Below are 15,501 nucleotides of genomic sequence, written 5' to 3'. Positions count from 1 at the left end.
AGATACGGCCAGTGGCCTGGGATGGGGAAGCGGCGGCGGAAATGCAGAAGTGACGGACTCGAGACACGATTTTGAGGTAACATCACCAGGACTAGGTAACGTAGCCACGACCCAGTTCTGGTTCTCAAATTCCTCTCTCCAGGCCCTATGAATCACTGTCTCTTTTCTACAGTTCTGGCCACAAAGATGCCTGGCTATTCATAGTAGCCAAAAGGTGAAACCAAGCTAATGCTCATGGATGGGTGCTAAGATACACAAAAACGTGGCCCATCCGCGCAACGGAACATTACTCCGCCTACTATGCCTGCACTTGCTCATCCGGCTGCAGCCCTGCTGGGCTCTTCTTCATTCGGACAGGCCTGGGATGGCCCGTCTCAGGACCTCGGCGCTTGCTGTTCCCTCTGCCTGGGAGACCCCCAGATATCTCCACGGCTCCCCCCTCCAGTTCCTTCAGGTCCCTGCTCCTCAGAGAAGCTTCCTCTGACCAGCCGCCTGGTCCTAAATGGCATTCACAGCCCTTCCACCCCATGGACGGCAAATCATCTTCCTGGCACTCACTGCTTATAGAGCTCATCTTATTTGCACGGTTTGTTGATTGATTCAGCCACAGTGCCTGGCACACAGTAGGCACTTAGTAAGAAGCTGCACAATGGAATACATGGTGCTGACCAGTCCGACTGGTCTCCTGCCCTCAGGCCAGGACTGGGCACTGATTGAGCCCTGGAGTTGGCGGGGAGGGGGCAGCAAGGAGGTGGCCTGTGTTACTTTGTGCAGAACAAAAAGAACGGCGATTGCTTGTTGCTGAGATCACCTACTGTGTGCCATGGCCTTTGTGTACCTTGACTGTCTGTATTTTACACATAGGGAAACTGAGGCCTAGAGAGGTGAAGCCATTTCTCCAAGGCCCTCCAGAACCTTCCCTCTTCCTCTGGGGCGAGCGCTAGGGTTGCAGTCCTCTACTGACTTTGTCAGATCGCCCGAAATGTCCTGTATTCAATGTTTCCTTTTTCCAATAAATCACAAATTTTCAGCATGTGGAGTTATTTTTCAATTGAGTTGGGCGTTCAATTTCCTAAATCTGGCAACCCTAGCCGGGGGAGGGCTCGGACGCCGGTCCTAGGACTTCAGGACCCCGCTGTTTTCTCCGGGCGAATCTCCCCGCTGTCCTTAGCCCTGGAAACCGGCTGACTCTACGCGACTCCATCCTCTTTCCTGAGATTCGTCACTCAAGATTGCGAACCGGTCGCGGTCCCCTTAAGAGTGGTTTCGGGGCGGGGCCGAAAGGCGGGGCGGGGCCCACAGAGGCGGGGCGAATCTGCGGGCGGGTGGGCGGGGCCGGGCGGCCAATCCGGGGGTGGGATGAGCGTGGGTGCTAAAGAGGCGCGCCCGCGGGTCCCCGGCTGTCCGGCTGCCCCGCCTCCCTCCAGCCGAGCTCCGGTCTCCCGCGGCTGCGCCCGCCGGGCCGCCGGGGAGACAAAGCGCCGCCGCCGCCGCCACTGTTAGTGCGGGTCCCGGGCCATGGCCGGGCTGCCCCCGGGCCAGAGCCTTCCGTCCAGCCGCCTCTGCCCTAGGCCGCGCCTCCAGGTAAGGCCCGCCCAGCGGGGAACGTTGCGTGGGGACCCGGGCCCGGGTTCGGGCCGCCCTGGGCCTCGGGTCTCGCGGGCGGCGGCAGAAACCTGTTTGCCACTGCCAGTCAGCAGTGATTTTCCCGGCGGTCCGGGGCGAACTTGGCCGATGAACTGCCCCTTCCCGGCCCCATAAGGGACCTCTGCTGCTGGGAACTCTGGAGACAAGCCCTCCACTTGGCATCCACGCTTTGTTTGGGGCTTTAACCGTCCCCCAGGAAACTCAAGAGCTCCCCACACGACACACAAAGGGACAGAGGGCTGCTAGGAGCGGGGCACACCTGGAGATCCAGACTTTACAAGGGGCGTGGGGCTGCCTCCACCCCAGAGGTGTGGGGGAGCGCCCCTGGGGCCCCTGCTTTTCATCCCCGTGCTCGCCACACCCTCTCCCCCGTGCCCACTGTTCGGGGACATTTGTGGCAGCTGGACTCAACCCTAGGACCTGTGCTGTGGTTTCTTTCCTGGAACTGAGTGCCAAAATGCCATGTCAGTTTCTCTCGAGTGCCCCATTCCTGGGCCAGCTCTGTCCCTGGAGACCTGGAGCTAATTATTTACCTTTCTGGGACTAACTTATTCAACCTTTCCCAGAGGGGGTGCATGTTCATGTTTTCGCTTTAGAGGTGAGGTGGTGAAAACTCCGACGCACAGAGGCGGTATTTTTGGTGCTTTACCCATAGTTGGCTGTGGGGCTTTCCTCGTTTTAGCTCATTGAATCCTCTCCACAGCTCATTTGACAGATGAAGAAACTGAGGCTTGGAAAAGGGAAGTGACCTTTTCAGGGCCCTCCAGCCTGGACTGGTAGAGAGCGTGACCTTGGGACCAGGGAGTTTCGGGGGGCAGGTGGGGGGGCCCCCTACAGCCTTCTGCCTGGCCTCGGGCTGTGAGTCAGTAGTGGCGCCCGCAGTCACAGTGGACTCTGGACTTATTATATTAGAAGCAACTTGAGTGGGAGAGGTAAGGCAGGGAGCAGGCCCTCCCAGAGGCTGGAGCCCCTGCTCCTCCCCCTTCTGCCCTGCCCTGCCCTGCTCCTCCTTGCTGAGGCTGGAAGAAGCAGGGGCCACGGACAGAGCGGGTTCCTGTGTCACTGGTGACCTAGTACCCAGCCAGCCCCAGTTTGGGCAGTGAGGGGAGGAGGGCTGCTGAGTGTGAGGGAAATTGCTCTTTCTTTGGCCTTAATGGGGTGGGGCCACCCCAGGATTAGCCCCTTTGGGCCACTTGTCTGGAGCGTGCGATCCTGGACACAGCATTGGCCCTTTGGGCAGGTCACCTAACCTCTCTGTGTCTCGGTTTCCACATCGCCTAACACGGGACAGGGGCACACCTTCTGGGGGAGCTGTTGAGAGGTCTAAGACGACTGTTTGACTCATTCTACAGGCATCTGAGCGGACACCAGGATGGAGTTCAGGCAAAAAAACAACAACTCTGCCCTCCTAGAACAGGTGAACGCGACCCAGGTAATTTCAGGCTGGGGTGCCCAAGAGGGAGCGGGGGAGTCTTGTGTCCAGAGTGGCTGGGGATGCTCCCCTGAGCGGGAATGGCCAGGACACAGGCGCCAGGGCACAGGCCCCAGGCAGGACAGGCCTGCTGGGTTGGAGGAGTAGCAGGGGTACGGGCTGGCTGGCTGACGCTGGGTAAGTGAGGGGGAGGGGACTTGGAGGCCCGGGGGAGGACTGAATTTTGTAATGGGAGAAGGAGGCACGGCGGAGGGCTGTGGCTGCATTTGGTTTTAAACAGGATCTTTCTGTTGGGGGGTGAGTTTCTGTGGGGCCCGGGGAGGGGCCTTGGAAGGAGCGTGGCTCTTACCTGAAGAACATGGACAAGGAGGGGTGGGGGTGGAGGCCGGGAGACCAAGGAAGAGGCCCCTGGAGCCATCTAGTCCAGCGATGATGGGGACCTAGAATGGGGAGGTGGCAGTGGGTAGAGATTAGGCCACTGATTGGGAGGAGGTCGGAAGGAGATCAGTTGGACTTGATCAGTGGTCGGAGTGGGGTGAGGGGAGAGGCCAAGGGCTGTTTGCTGAGACAGGGTGCTGAGCCGGACGACTGGGGAGGCCGAGTGGCAACAGCTGTCACTGCTGAGCAGGTACCGTGTGCCTGGCACCATGCCCAGCGCCTTCTGTGTAATTAATTAACTGTGTCATTGTCGCAGCAACACTGACTTCGGTGCTTTTATGATCCCACTTTACAGATGTTGAAACAGAGGCCCGGAGAGGCTTAAAGCTTGCCTGAGGTCACACAGCCTGGACACGACAGAGCTGACATTTGAACCCAGAGAAGAGCAAGCCAAGAGCAGACCGGGCCGAGGGCAGGGAGGCGAGCGGTGGCCTGAGAGGTAGGAGGGAAACGGGGCAGGCAGCGTGGGCGCTTCCTGTGAGGAGTGGGGCTGGGGCCTGCATGCAGCTGTCGGGCTTGGGGGGGGGGGAGGCATGAGGCTCCTTCTGCAGAGGAGGAAACTGAGGCTCAGAGGAGAGTAGCCTGTCTGAGGTCACAGGTCAGGGAGGCAGAGCAGGGACTAAGTACCCTGAGCTTTCAGGGTCTTTGGCCTTGACCTGCTCCTAGGTCAAGAGAGGCTGGCCTCAGCTATGAAATCACAGTGTGTGGTGCCTCTTCCAAGAAGCCCTCCTTGATGGCCTAGGCAGGTGAGATGAGGTGGATTTAGTTGGGAGCAACCACCCTGTCCACCCTGGGTCCGGTTGAGCTACCTCCCATACACCACATTCCTCCAGGCCCTGAGCAAGGCGCCACGCAGGCTGGGGAATGAACGTTGGCTGAGCACCTACTGCATTCCAGGGACTGCACATGTTTTGTCTTTTGAAAAATGTCCTGTATAGAGTGAGGCCGTGAAGCAGGAGCACAAGGCGGGTCCTCGCAGGGGCCGTGGAGAATCCCAGGGGAAGGTGTGGGAGCGTTAGGGGCCCACGTATCACCTCCCACTGAGCCCTGCCTGGCCTCTGTTGCCCCCTCATGTGCTCCTTGGGGAAAGTGGGAAAAATCACTGAGCCAGGTGCATAGCGAGATTCTTCCACTTTGAGTACCTGATGCTCTCTGCCCACCCCCTGCCTGTAACTGCGGGCTGAGCTCGGGGCCCCTTTTCTGGATTATTTCACCACAGGCTTTTCTGTCTGTCTGTCTGTCTGTCTGGACCTGCCACCTCGCCCCTTCCCCCTTCTACTCCAGCCTCGCTGGCCCTCTGGCCTGTCGTCCAGCACAGCAGCAGCAGCTTCCCACGGCAGGGCCTCTCCCTCGCCCCCTTCAGGGCTCTGCGCGAATGTCACCTTCTCAGTGCACCTGTTCCTGACCCCCCCACCCCATTATGATCCAACACCCCTGACCCCTTCTCCGTGTCAGCTTTCCTCCAGCACTGAAGCCCGGACCACCGGGCAGACTCATGTTGTCCCTTCGTCACTTGTCTGCCCCCTTCACTGGCCACTGGCATCAGTGACAGCGTCACGGGCAGCAGCGACCCTTTCCGTCTTGTTTACTGCTGGTGTCTAGTGGCCGGGACAGTGCCTGGCGCGCAGTGAGTGCCTCGTTGTTGGATGAATGGAGTCCCTATAACCTTTTGAGATAGGTTCCGTTCCTGTTGTCATTTCACGGGCAGGCAGAGCCACGCTGAGTTATGAAACTAGAGCCGGGACCTGAAGGGGACGACACAAGGTCGTTCCACCTGGTCCCTAGGCATGAGGGACCCAGCAGGGCCTGAAGTGAGGCCTGGGGGTGAATTTCAGCTCCACCCAACTTGCTGTGTGGCCTTGGGCGCGTGACTAGCCTCTGCTTTGTTTCCTCATCTGCCAAATGGGGGTCAGGCTACTTCCTGCCAACTGAGGTTCGCTGCAGGATGAGTTAAGATACATAAAATGCTTGGCATGCAGGAATCCCCGACGTCGTTTTGGGGAGAAGGATGCAGGAGGGTCCTGAGTCCCGGCTCTGCTCCTGAAGAGCTGTGTGAGCCTGGGCAGGTTGCCTCCGCTCTTTGAGCCTCAGTTTCCTCACTTGTGATGGAGGGGTGTTGAGTTCTGTGATGCCTAACGGTGGCTGGGAGGTCGGGGGGAGGCGCTGGGTGACCTGGCGGTGGTGGCCATGTGAGTGACAGCTGGGCTGGGCGGGACAGGCCCTGAGCTCCCTGCAGACCCGGCCGCGCCGCCATGAAGCTGAACGAGCGCAGCCTGGCCTTCTACGCCACCTGCGACGCCCCGGTGGACAACGCGGGCTTCCTGCACAAGAAGGGCGGCCGGCACGCGGCCTACCACCGGCGCTGGTTCGTGCTGCGCGGCAACATGCTCTTCTACTTCGAGGAGCCGGGCAGCCGGGAGCCCGTGGGCGTCATCATCCTGGAAGGCTGCACCGTGGAGCTCGTGGAGGCCGCGGAGGAGTTCGCCTTCGCCGTGCGCTTCGCCGGGGCCCGGGTCCGCACCTACGTTCTGGCCGCCGAGAGCCAGGCCGCCATGGAGGGCTGGGTGAAGGCGCTGTCCCGGGCCAGCTTCGACTACCTGCGGCTGGTGGTGCGTGAGCTGGAGCAGCAGCTGGCCGCCATGCGGGCTGGGGGCTGCCCGCCCCCACCGTGCCGGCCCCGCGCCCTCCTGCCCAAGGAGAACGGCTGTGCGGTCTGGAGCGCCGAGACACCCGCCGCCCCCACAGGCGCCTCCCCCCGGGCCCGGCCTGGCCCCGAGCCCCCGCCACTGCCACCCCGCCGGCGGGCCTCGGCGCCCAACGGGCCTCTGGACTCGGCCTCCTTTGCCCAGCTGCACGAGCTGTACGGGCAGGAGGTCAGGGCCCTGAGGAGCCAGTGGCTCAGAAGCCGGGCTCAGCCCTGAAGCGGTGGGGGGAGGGCCTGTGCTGAGGGGCAAGGGTCAAAGCCAGCCCCGAGGTCACCAGCCAGCGGCCCTGGTTCTGGAGGGACTCTGGCCCTGAGCCCTGCCCTGACGGGCCTGTCCTGAGAGACTGGGGGCCTGGGCCCGAGGGAAGCCACGGCCAAGCCCTACAGAAAACCGGGCCCCCCGTGTGGCCTGCTTTCAGGGGACTTAAGCTCTGAGAAGATGCTGGACTCGGAGGGGTGCTCCAGGACTCAGAGGAGGCCATAGTACCTCCCAGGAAGAATCGGGGGCCTGGCTGAGCCTCCAGAAGCTTGAGGGCTGGGACTCCAGCCCCAGCCCCAGGCCCAGCCCGATCACCCAGCAAAGGCCTGTTGCTGGCATCAGGTCCTGGCTGCAGCCACTGGGACCTGACGGGGATCTGTGGCCCGAAGGCAAGTGCCCTGTCAGCCTGGTCCCTGACGGGGCCTCCACACACAGAGGGAAGGCTCGGGCGTGCCACACTCCTGGGTGGGACCTGCTTTTGCTCCCGGAGCAGCAGGTGAGGAGGCGACGGCAGGTTTTAATGCCGAACCGGTATGGTGAGGTCACCTAGTCCCCAGGGCTACTGGCTGGAGTGGGGCCCAGGCAGGACTTTGCCCTGGGCCTCGGCCAGGCCTTGAGGTGGCACTCCTGGTGTGGCAGTGACCCTGCAGCCTCGAGCCTGTCTGCGTTCCTGTGGTGGCCGTCACTCGCTCTCCTGACAGTCCTCAACTACACCCTCAGTCTCCCGAGCTCCCTGGGACTAGGCCTCGCGGGAGCTCTTCTGACCGGGTTCAGCCTGGGCGGGCGGCCGTGGCCTGAGCTGCCTTTCCAGCAGGTTTCACTGGGGGGGGGGGGGCGGCCACCGGCTGACTCCCCGCCCAGGACGGGCCAGGTGCTGGTCCCGCGGGGCTAAGCAGCAGGCGTGAGGCTGTGCGTGGCTGCTGGGACCGCCTCCACTCCTGGTTTCCTGATGGATGGTGAGGCCATTGTTCTCATCTCCACGGTGGCTGCTCTTTGTCCAGGGAGACTCTGGGGGCTGGGTCCTGTTTACAGTCCTCGGTGCCCCGTGCTGGGGACTCCCGGAGGACACCTCCCCTCGACCTCTGTTCTCCAGAAGACGACCCCTCTTGGTGACAAACGTGGCCCGAGATCCCTTCCTGCTGTCTCTGAGAGACCCCGGGGCTCAGGGGACGAGCGGAGGCGCTGGCTGCCTGCAGTCTCGGGCTCGCCGCTGGCTCGGGTGACGGGCTCCTGTTTTAATTTAATTTTTGATACTGAGGTGCTTTGAAGCTACAAAGCTTGGCGCTTTCACGACTTCCGTTTCTTGTTGGCTGCTGAGAAGGGACAGGGTGCCAGGCTCTCAGCCTGGCTGGGGTGGTGGCGAGAGAGGACAGTTTGGACGTCCCCGGGACAGGGCCCGGAATCTTGGCTGGAAACCAGGGCATCTCAAGAATCTCACCGGGTGCTCTGCCTTCTCCAGGCCAGCCCTGCTCGGGGCAGGTGCCTGTGGGGCTTCGGTGTGCCCCTGTGCCTGGTTCCCGAGTCCTGAGTGGTGGTGGTGGTGGGGGGGGGGGGGTTGTGGCTCTTGTCCGCAGGCCCTGGGTCGGCAGGGTGTCAGGAGCCGCCCAGACCTGGCTGGTGGGCGAGGTGGTGGCCCCAGTCCTGGTGCAGGTTTACAGGCTCTAAGGGTACTGTGCCCTGGTCTCCATGGGGGTGGGGGGGGCTGGTGGGAATTACCCCCATTCCTGCCCCCATCCCCAAAGCATAAGGTGGGGTCAGGCTGCCTTCACAGCTGGGTGAGGGGAGACATGTCAGGCAGCCTGGGACGGGGGATTGTAAAAGCTAAAATAAAATAATCAAAAGTCTGTCAAGTAATGGCTGGTTGTGTGATTTTTCCCATCAGAATTCTGGACTGATGTGGTGCCCGGCAGAGCCAGAGCCAGGGACGGGGACAGGCCCCGCAGGACCAGTGGCCAGTGTGCGCGTGCCCTCCACGGCCGGCGCTCTGCCAGGCACTTCTCGCCACCTCTTCTGGAGGGCGCTGGCCCTACTTTACAGATGGGGACATGGAGGCTCATGGAGGGTCACACAGCCAGAAAGTGTCAGAGCAGAAGCGGGACCCCTGGGACCCTGGGCAGGAGGGGTAGGGCCTCCCAGAGCAATACGGGAAATGGAGATGGGGTCGCACGGCCCCTTTCCAGAGGGGAGGGAAGGCAGAGGGGAGGGCGAAGGTTAGAAAGTCAGCTGGGCCGAAGGCCTGACCACTGGGAGGACTGTCCAGGATGGCAGATGGAAGAGTCAAAAGCTGGCTCTTCCTGGTCAGTTGACGGGGCTGCCCGGGGGGCCTGCAGTTAGGGTTCGGGCACCGACGCTAGTTCAGAGCGAATGGCCCTGTGATTTCGGTGGTGTCCGCCATGAGCCGGGCGGATGAGGGGCTCTCATGCTGTCGCTGTCTCAGAGTCACTGGGCTAACGGGAGATCACAGACGGGAGGGGCTGGCCCGAGGCCAACCATCACGCGGGACTAGCAGAGCTTGGGTCACACGTCTTCCTCGTCACGCTGGGGAAATCACGCACATTGGAGAGGATGGCTCAGGATGAGCAACCCGCAGGCCTTGGCCCGTGGAGCACGTTCAACAACAAGAAACGAAAGATAGCGGGGTCCGGGAATCATGCCACTCGTGCGCGTCCAGGCTGCGCTGAGTAATTCCTTCCAGCTCTCCTGGGGCCACAGCTGACAGGCGGGGGCTGGGGAAGTGGCTCCCTGCGCAGGCTGAGTCAGAGCACTGGCTGTGGCACTTGTGACCACAGCCACCACAGGGTGCAGAATGGGGAAGTGGCAGGCGAGAGACGGCCAGCTCCAAGAGGGAGGGGGGTCACCTGCTGGGCTTTGGAGGGCTGGAACGTTTCCCTGGACCCGGCTGAAGCCGGGAGAGGAAGACAAGCCAGCCAAGCCCCGAGTGCTGCGCGCCCACCAGCTGGCGAGCTAAGTGTCTCCTCCTGACCCAGGGGACGTGTTCAGGGCGCGTGTCTAAGGACTCACACATCCCAGGAGCATGACAAAGTAGGGAAAATCATCGTCCCCTCAACAGTCTCTGGGTTCAGGAGGAGCGCTCTGAGAAGCCACGCGGGGCAGGGGGTGAGGGCCTGAAGAGGGGCCATCAGGCCAGAGGTTATGTGCTGGCTGCCCAGCACCCTTCCACCCTGAACAGCTGGTCAAATTCAGCCCTGGCCCAGGGGCTCGGTTGGAGCATTGTTCCGTACACCGCAAGGTTGAGAGTTCGATTCCCAGTCAGGGCACCTACCTAGGTTCCAGGTTTAATCCCTGGTCAGGGCATGTACAGGAGGCAACCGACTGATGTTTCTCTTTCTCTGTCCCCCTTCCTCTCTCTCTGAAATCAATAAAAAACATATCTTTGGAGGAGGACTAAAACAAAACAAACAAAAACCCCCTCAATCAGTTGTGCCTCTCCCATTTGACTTGAAGCAATTAGCTAAACTTGAGCTGCTAAAGAATGAATTCTGTGACCCCATTTTGGCCAATGCCATGTGAGTGGAAGCAACTTCTTGCTTTCTAAAAGAGACATGAAGAAGAGCTCTTCCTTGTTTTGAAAAGGTAAAGTTATGCCTGAGGCCTGGAGCTATGGCAGTTATCTTGTGATCATGAAATAGGACACTCCGAGAAAAGCATCCTCCTCCGAGTATAGCAGACACCTGAAAATATCCTTGAACTTCTGAATCAACCCCACCTCTGGACGGCTTGTTATTTGCAGGAATAAATGGCCTTGTTTAAAGCTTCCTGGAAGACTTTTTTGTTATTTGCAGCCACAGACTTCCTGATGGATAAGCCTGAGTGACGGCAGCTTCTCCCTTTAAGGAGTGTGGCCAAGGGTGACCAATGCCAGGGCTGTTGTGGGCTCAGTGGGGTGAAGATTAGGGCTGCAGCGGGATCCCCTAGAGCAGTCGAGGGGCCACTGCGTCTCACCCTTCCCCTGGGACCCTCCCGGCTCTCCTGCGTGGAGAGGGAATGAGCGCTGAAAAGAGCAGCACTCGCCTGTACTTGCTCCAGCCCTGCACCTTGTCTGCTCATAAATGGGGCTGTTTCGTCCCCACCAGACCTGGGGCCGACTGTCTACCCTCGCCAACCCCTCCCCGGGTTACCTCACTTCACCTCATACAGACATTGTTATGCAAAAGGCCCTGCAATTTGTCCCAGTTTCTAAAATTGCCACATCCGAAATGAACTTCCAGGGCGGTAAAATTTAATGAGCTGCTCAAGCCCAGCTGCAGGTTTTGTACTTTCTGATGAAGACTTTCTAAGAGGCGGCCCGTGAGCTGTCGTTGTCCCAGGGTTCCAGCACAGTCGGACGGCCCTGACCGAGGGTTCAGGGCAGTCTTGGCTCCGTCTGCCCGTCCGCGGGGCGGTGGCCGTGGCTGTGGCTGCTCTTGCCTGGCGCAGCTCTGAAAGCCCTTGAGCGCTGGGGCCACTGCCCTCTCTTCAGTGTCCTGGGCCCCTGTTGCCATTGCTGCCCTAGCTGGGGGCCGAGACAGCCCAGGGCAGCGCGCCCAGGCCCCCAGACTGCACTCCAGAGAGCGGGGCCAAGCCTGCTCCCCGAGCACCGCCCTCCCAGGGCCCGCAGCGGCGCCCAGCACCGAGCCTCGGACCCCCGGGTCCTCCGCCCCTCCGCTCCCATGATCCTTTTCTCCCTGTCTAGCCTTGGGGGCAGGAGTTGGTCCCGAGACACGAGCTGGGCAGTCAGGGTCCTGGGAATCTGGAACTGGGGGGAGCAGATTAAGGTCTGAGGTGGCCTCAGAGAGAACGAACGAGTCAAGTGCCCTGCAGCCTGGTGCAGTGCCCTGCAGCCTGGCTGAACTTCCCACCTTGGGTTTCTCCAGGCTGCCCCTGGGTCTGCTCCTCCCCCACGAAATGTTCGCAGGTCTTTAAGGAGATCACGGGCACTTCCGACCCACCAGTTCCTGATGATGCAGGAGACCCAGTGGGTGTCGATCCTTCTCCCGTTCTCTCTCGAGTTCCGCCAGCATCCTGCCCAGGCCTCGCACGCCCGGTGTGGCCAAAGACAAGGAGATGAACCAGACTGCCTCCCATTTGCTGAGGCCTAGGAGGTCTCGTCACCGGAGATGCTTCTTAAAAATGCAGATCCCTGGGCCCGGGCTCCGGGAATTCTGGGTCAGTAGTTTGGGGCAGGGCCCAGAAAGCTCCATTTTGAGTAGGAAACGAGGGGCTTTAGGAGCACAGACTGAGAAATGCTCATTTAGCCCTGGATGGTGTGGCTCCGTGGGTTGATTCCCAGTCAGGGCACACGCCTGGGTAGTGTGAGAAGCAACCAGTCCATGTTTCTCTCTCTTCCTCCCTCCCTTTCCCCTCTCTAAAAAATATGCAATCTTAAAAAAAAACCACCTCATTTAATCTTCAGAGACACTTATCAGGCAGTGTGGTAACCGGTTCCTGGCGTCCACCCTCCCGTGGAGTCCCCTCCCACACTGTGTGGCCAGGCGGATGCTGTGGAGTGACGAGGTCCCGGAAGACACCGCAGCCCCTGCCTCGCTCCGCTCACTCTCAGCCCCCACCGCGTCGTGAGGACCCTCAAGCAGCCCCCCGGAGAGGCCCGCTCGCACAGCAGCAGAGGGGCCCCGCCTGCAGCCCGCACCCGCACCCGTCTGCCAGCCGCGCCAGGGGGCCATCTTGGAGGCGGGCCCTCCAGCCCTGGAACTGGCGTCTGGCCCAGCTGATGGCTTAACCACACGAGAGACTCAGGAGTCCGCAACGTCCGGTGAAGCCACTCCCGAATTCCTGACCCAGAGAGATGTTTATTGTCTTAAGCCACTGAGTTCTAGCACTCTTTGTTATGCAGCCACAGATACCAAATACAGGTACATACTTGTACGATCATACCCACATTACAGAGGAGGAAACTGAGTCTCACTGAAGGGCCCCAGATTTCCCGACAGTGGAGAGCATCAAACCCAGGCCAGGCTGAGGGCAAAGCCAGCGCTTTCAACAGCCCTTGGAGGCTGGAGAAGGTCACAGACCACTAAAGAGATCAATGGTTTTCTCCCACGCAGACGGGGCAACCCACCAGAGTGAGGAGTTGCCTTGGCTAAGACCCCTCAGGACGGCTCCCTGCCCAGCGCCCACGGCTCTTGGGTTTGGCGGGGGGGTGGGGGGGGGCCTGCAGAGGCGGCCAGTTTCTGGAGCCACGCACACCCTGTTCGTTGGCAGTGGAGAGCCTGGCCTTTAGAACGATCCCTGGATAGTCGCCCCAGCGGTCACCAGCCACTGAGGTCTGCGTTTCCACCGACAAGGATGTGGGAGGAGGCAACTCTAGTTGCTTCACTAGGAGGGAAACGAGGGGGGGTGGTCGAGCCCAGGCCTTTGATGTCTTTGGTGACGGCTTATCTTTGCTTCCAACAAGCCTGCCTGTGCATCGACCAGACACGTTACCCCCTCAAGATACCAGACACGTTACCCCCTCAAGAGAGCACCTAATCTTAACTACCCTGTGTCCCAGTCTCTGCCTGGCTTTCCCCCCACCTCGGTGGAATCTTCCTTACATCCCCTCCTTAATTTCAAATGCATAGAAGCAGCTGCAAAACTGTTCTTCTCAGGAGCGTTTGAGTTCTTGTTCCCCGGCCCGGGTCCTCAAGGTGACACAGACTCGTAAAACATCCTCTACAGGTTTGACCACGTCTTCTGTTGACAGATGGGAAGCGAGGACCACGGAGGCCCGAGGTTCAGGGCTGAGGTGGGGACGGGCCCTGCCACCCTCCCCAGGCCACCGCCTCCCCAGGCAGAAGAAACCTTCGAACCTGCCTAAAATCACAGGCCTGGCCACAGCAGCTTCCTGCCTCAGTGCCCTCCTCAGTGCCCTCGGGAAAGACGTGTTTCCCACCACGCCCCAGGGGCCTCGGGGGCTGGCCTTTGTCCCTCTCCTTCCCTCTCCCCTCACCTCGAACTCCAGCCTTCTTTGGACTTGTTCGCCCATGTTCTTGTCTCTGTCCCACGTGTTGCCTGCCACTCCTTCCGCCCTCCTCTTCCCTTCTCCTCTAACTCCTGTTGTCTTTCAGGTGCCAGCTGAGATGTCCCCTCCTCCGAGAAGCCTTCCTGGACTCCAGGCTCATGCTCTCATGGCCCCCAGTGTTTCTAGGGGGAGCACTGAGCACATAGTAGGTACTCCTGAAATACTAAGCACCTGACAAACAGCTGCCAAATTGCACAAGCTCGGCTCTCTGCTCTCCCCGTCCCGACATAAACCTGCCGCCTCCTGCAATGCCTGCCCCGTGCTCCCATTCTCCTCCAGCCTCCCCACCCCCTGCTCTCCCGCAGACCCCGGTCTCCACGTCGCTGTGTTTTTGCTGCATTTCCCGCCTCAGATGGCCAGCAGCTGCGGGCGCCATGTCAGTAACAAGCCGATGATGGCCAGAATGGAGGTTTAGCTCTCAGCCCAGGGGCACCTGCTTCCACAGGTTCTTAGGGGGCTGGTGTGCATCAGAGGCAGTTCCCCCCTCCACTCCTGCCCCCACCTACACCACGGGGCCACATCCTGGGGGTTTCTGACCTTCTCCAGGGCTGTCCACCGAGGGTCCAAAGGGCCAGCCCTGGCTTCACTTCATTCAAATTGTTACAACCACCTTATAAGGAAGGCGCCGTTACTCTCATTCCTCACTTGACAGCTTGGAACTCGGAGGCCCAGGGCAGTTTAGACATTGGCCCGGGGTCACATGGCCCCAACAGGGGGAGCTGGCGTTGAAAGGTGGTCCGGCCTGCCGTCCTGCACTCTTGGCCCCCATCCTTCTCCCCGCCGGCTCTACAGGTTGGGCCTGCCTGAAATGTCACTCTTAGGGGCCAGCTGGGGACCTGCGGGCCAGTGGGGCCTTGCCCCTATTTGCCACTACCCCCCCAGCTTGGTGGGGGTGCTCAGGCATCCCAGGGGGCCGTCCTGCCAGGCCTGGAGCAGTTAGTTATCCTACCCGAGGGGGAGGCAATTAATCACTCAGTTCCCACTGCGAGGATGTGGGAAAAAACTGGGCAACCAGAAGGTTTCCAGACACAGAGGAAAGGTCTGTCTCGGGGTACTACGTGGCCTTGGCTCATAGTGAGTAATGCTGGATGCCACTGCGGGGACTTCGGGGACGCTCCGGACGTGACTGGTTAAGGGAACAGACCTCCTGCAGCTGATGCACAGAGAGGACTCATCCTCACGGGGTGAACGGACCCACCCCCACATACGAGAACAGGGATGCCAAGCCCTCCCGCGCCACACACTTTTGTGCCTCACATGCGGGATCCTTCCTCACATTGACTTTCTGAGCGGGCTGCTGCAACACCCCCATTTCACAGATGGGGAAACCGAGGTCCTAGATACACAGCCGAGAAAGGTGATGTGGTGTTGGACTCAGGAGGCTGGGGCACCTGCCACTCACACCCCACGGAGGGCACAGCCTGTGGCCACTGCTCTGGGGACAGGGCGCGATCTTGACTACTTGGCCCCAGGGTCTAGCCTGTCTCCACCCTGCTCACGGTGGAAGGTGGATTCCAACTCTTCCATCCTCCTTGGCTCGAGCCCCTGCACAGCCGCCCACCGAGATGTCCAAGCACCCAGACGGGCGGCACGGGTGGCACCGGTGGGCGCTGAGGCAAGTCACGGGCACGCGTCCTGTCTAACAGCGGCAGCCACTCCTCGGCCGGCTGTCGTCATGGTGGAAGGGAGGTCCGTTGTGGCCAGATCTTAATGGTATTCCAGGGAAGCCAGTGACTGTAATTTTTATACAACGTTTCCCCATACTTTAATGGTAGCAAATTAATAAAAAAAAAACCCAGTTTTTAAAAATGAAAAATACCATTTTGTAAAACACCCCTGAGGGCCAGTTGTGGCCCCCAACTTGCACCCCGGCTCCAGGACAAAGCAAGCAGGACACCCAGACATTATTATACAATTCTGTATTGAGCGACGCATTTACAGAACGTGTTCCTTTTTTTTTTTAAATTTTAAACAAAGTTCACCAATCTCTCATAGAAACGGCT

The 15,501-nt window shown here is 60.2% G+C and overlaps 1 protein-coding gene across 2 annotated transcripts; it reads left to right on the top strand.

The window, feature by feature from the left end:
- Positions 1-2,253: 2,253 nt before the first annotated feature.
- On the top strand, positions 2,254-8,334 carry PHETA1 (PH domain containing endocytic trafficking adaptor 1). 2 transcript variants are annotated; one of them, XM_036013772.1, is made up of 3 exons: positions 2,254-3,079; positions 3,813-3,937; positions 5,736-8,334. In XM_036013772.1, exon 3 carries the CDS (start codon positions 5,770-5,772, stop codon positions 6,436-6,438), a length of 669 nt encoding a protein of 222 aa, XP_035869665.1. In that variant the 5' UTR covers positions 2,254-3,079; positions 3,813-3,937; positions 5,736-5,769; the 3' UTR covers positions 6,439-8,334. The 2 variants fall into 2 exon arrangements, with proteins under 2 accessions (XP_035869665.1, XP_035869664.1); XM_036013771.1 differs by having other exon boundaries at positions 2,258-3,079; positions 3,813-3,956.
- Positions 8,335-15,501: the final 7,167 nt, after the last annotated feature.

The sequence above is a fragment of the Phyllostomus discolor genome, chromosome 13, assembly GCF_004126475.2.
Source record: "Phyllostomus discolor isolate MPI-MPIP mPhyDis1 chromosome 13, mPhyDis1.pri.v3, whole genome shotgun sequence".
NCBI lineage: Eukaryota > Metazoa > Chordata > Mammalia > Chiroptera > Phyllostomidae > Phyllostomus > Phyllostomus discolor.
This window is presented reverse-complemented; position numbering and strand designations above follow the sequence as displayed.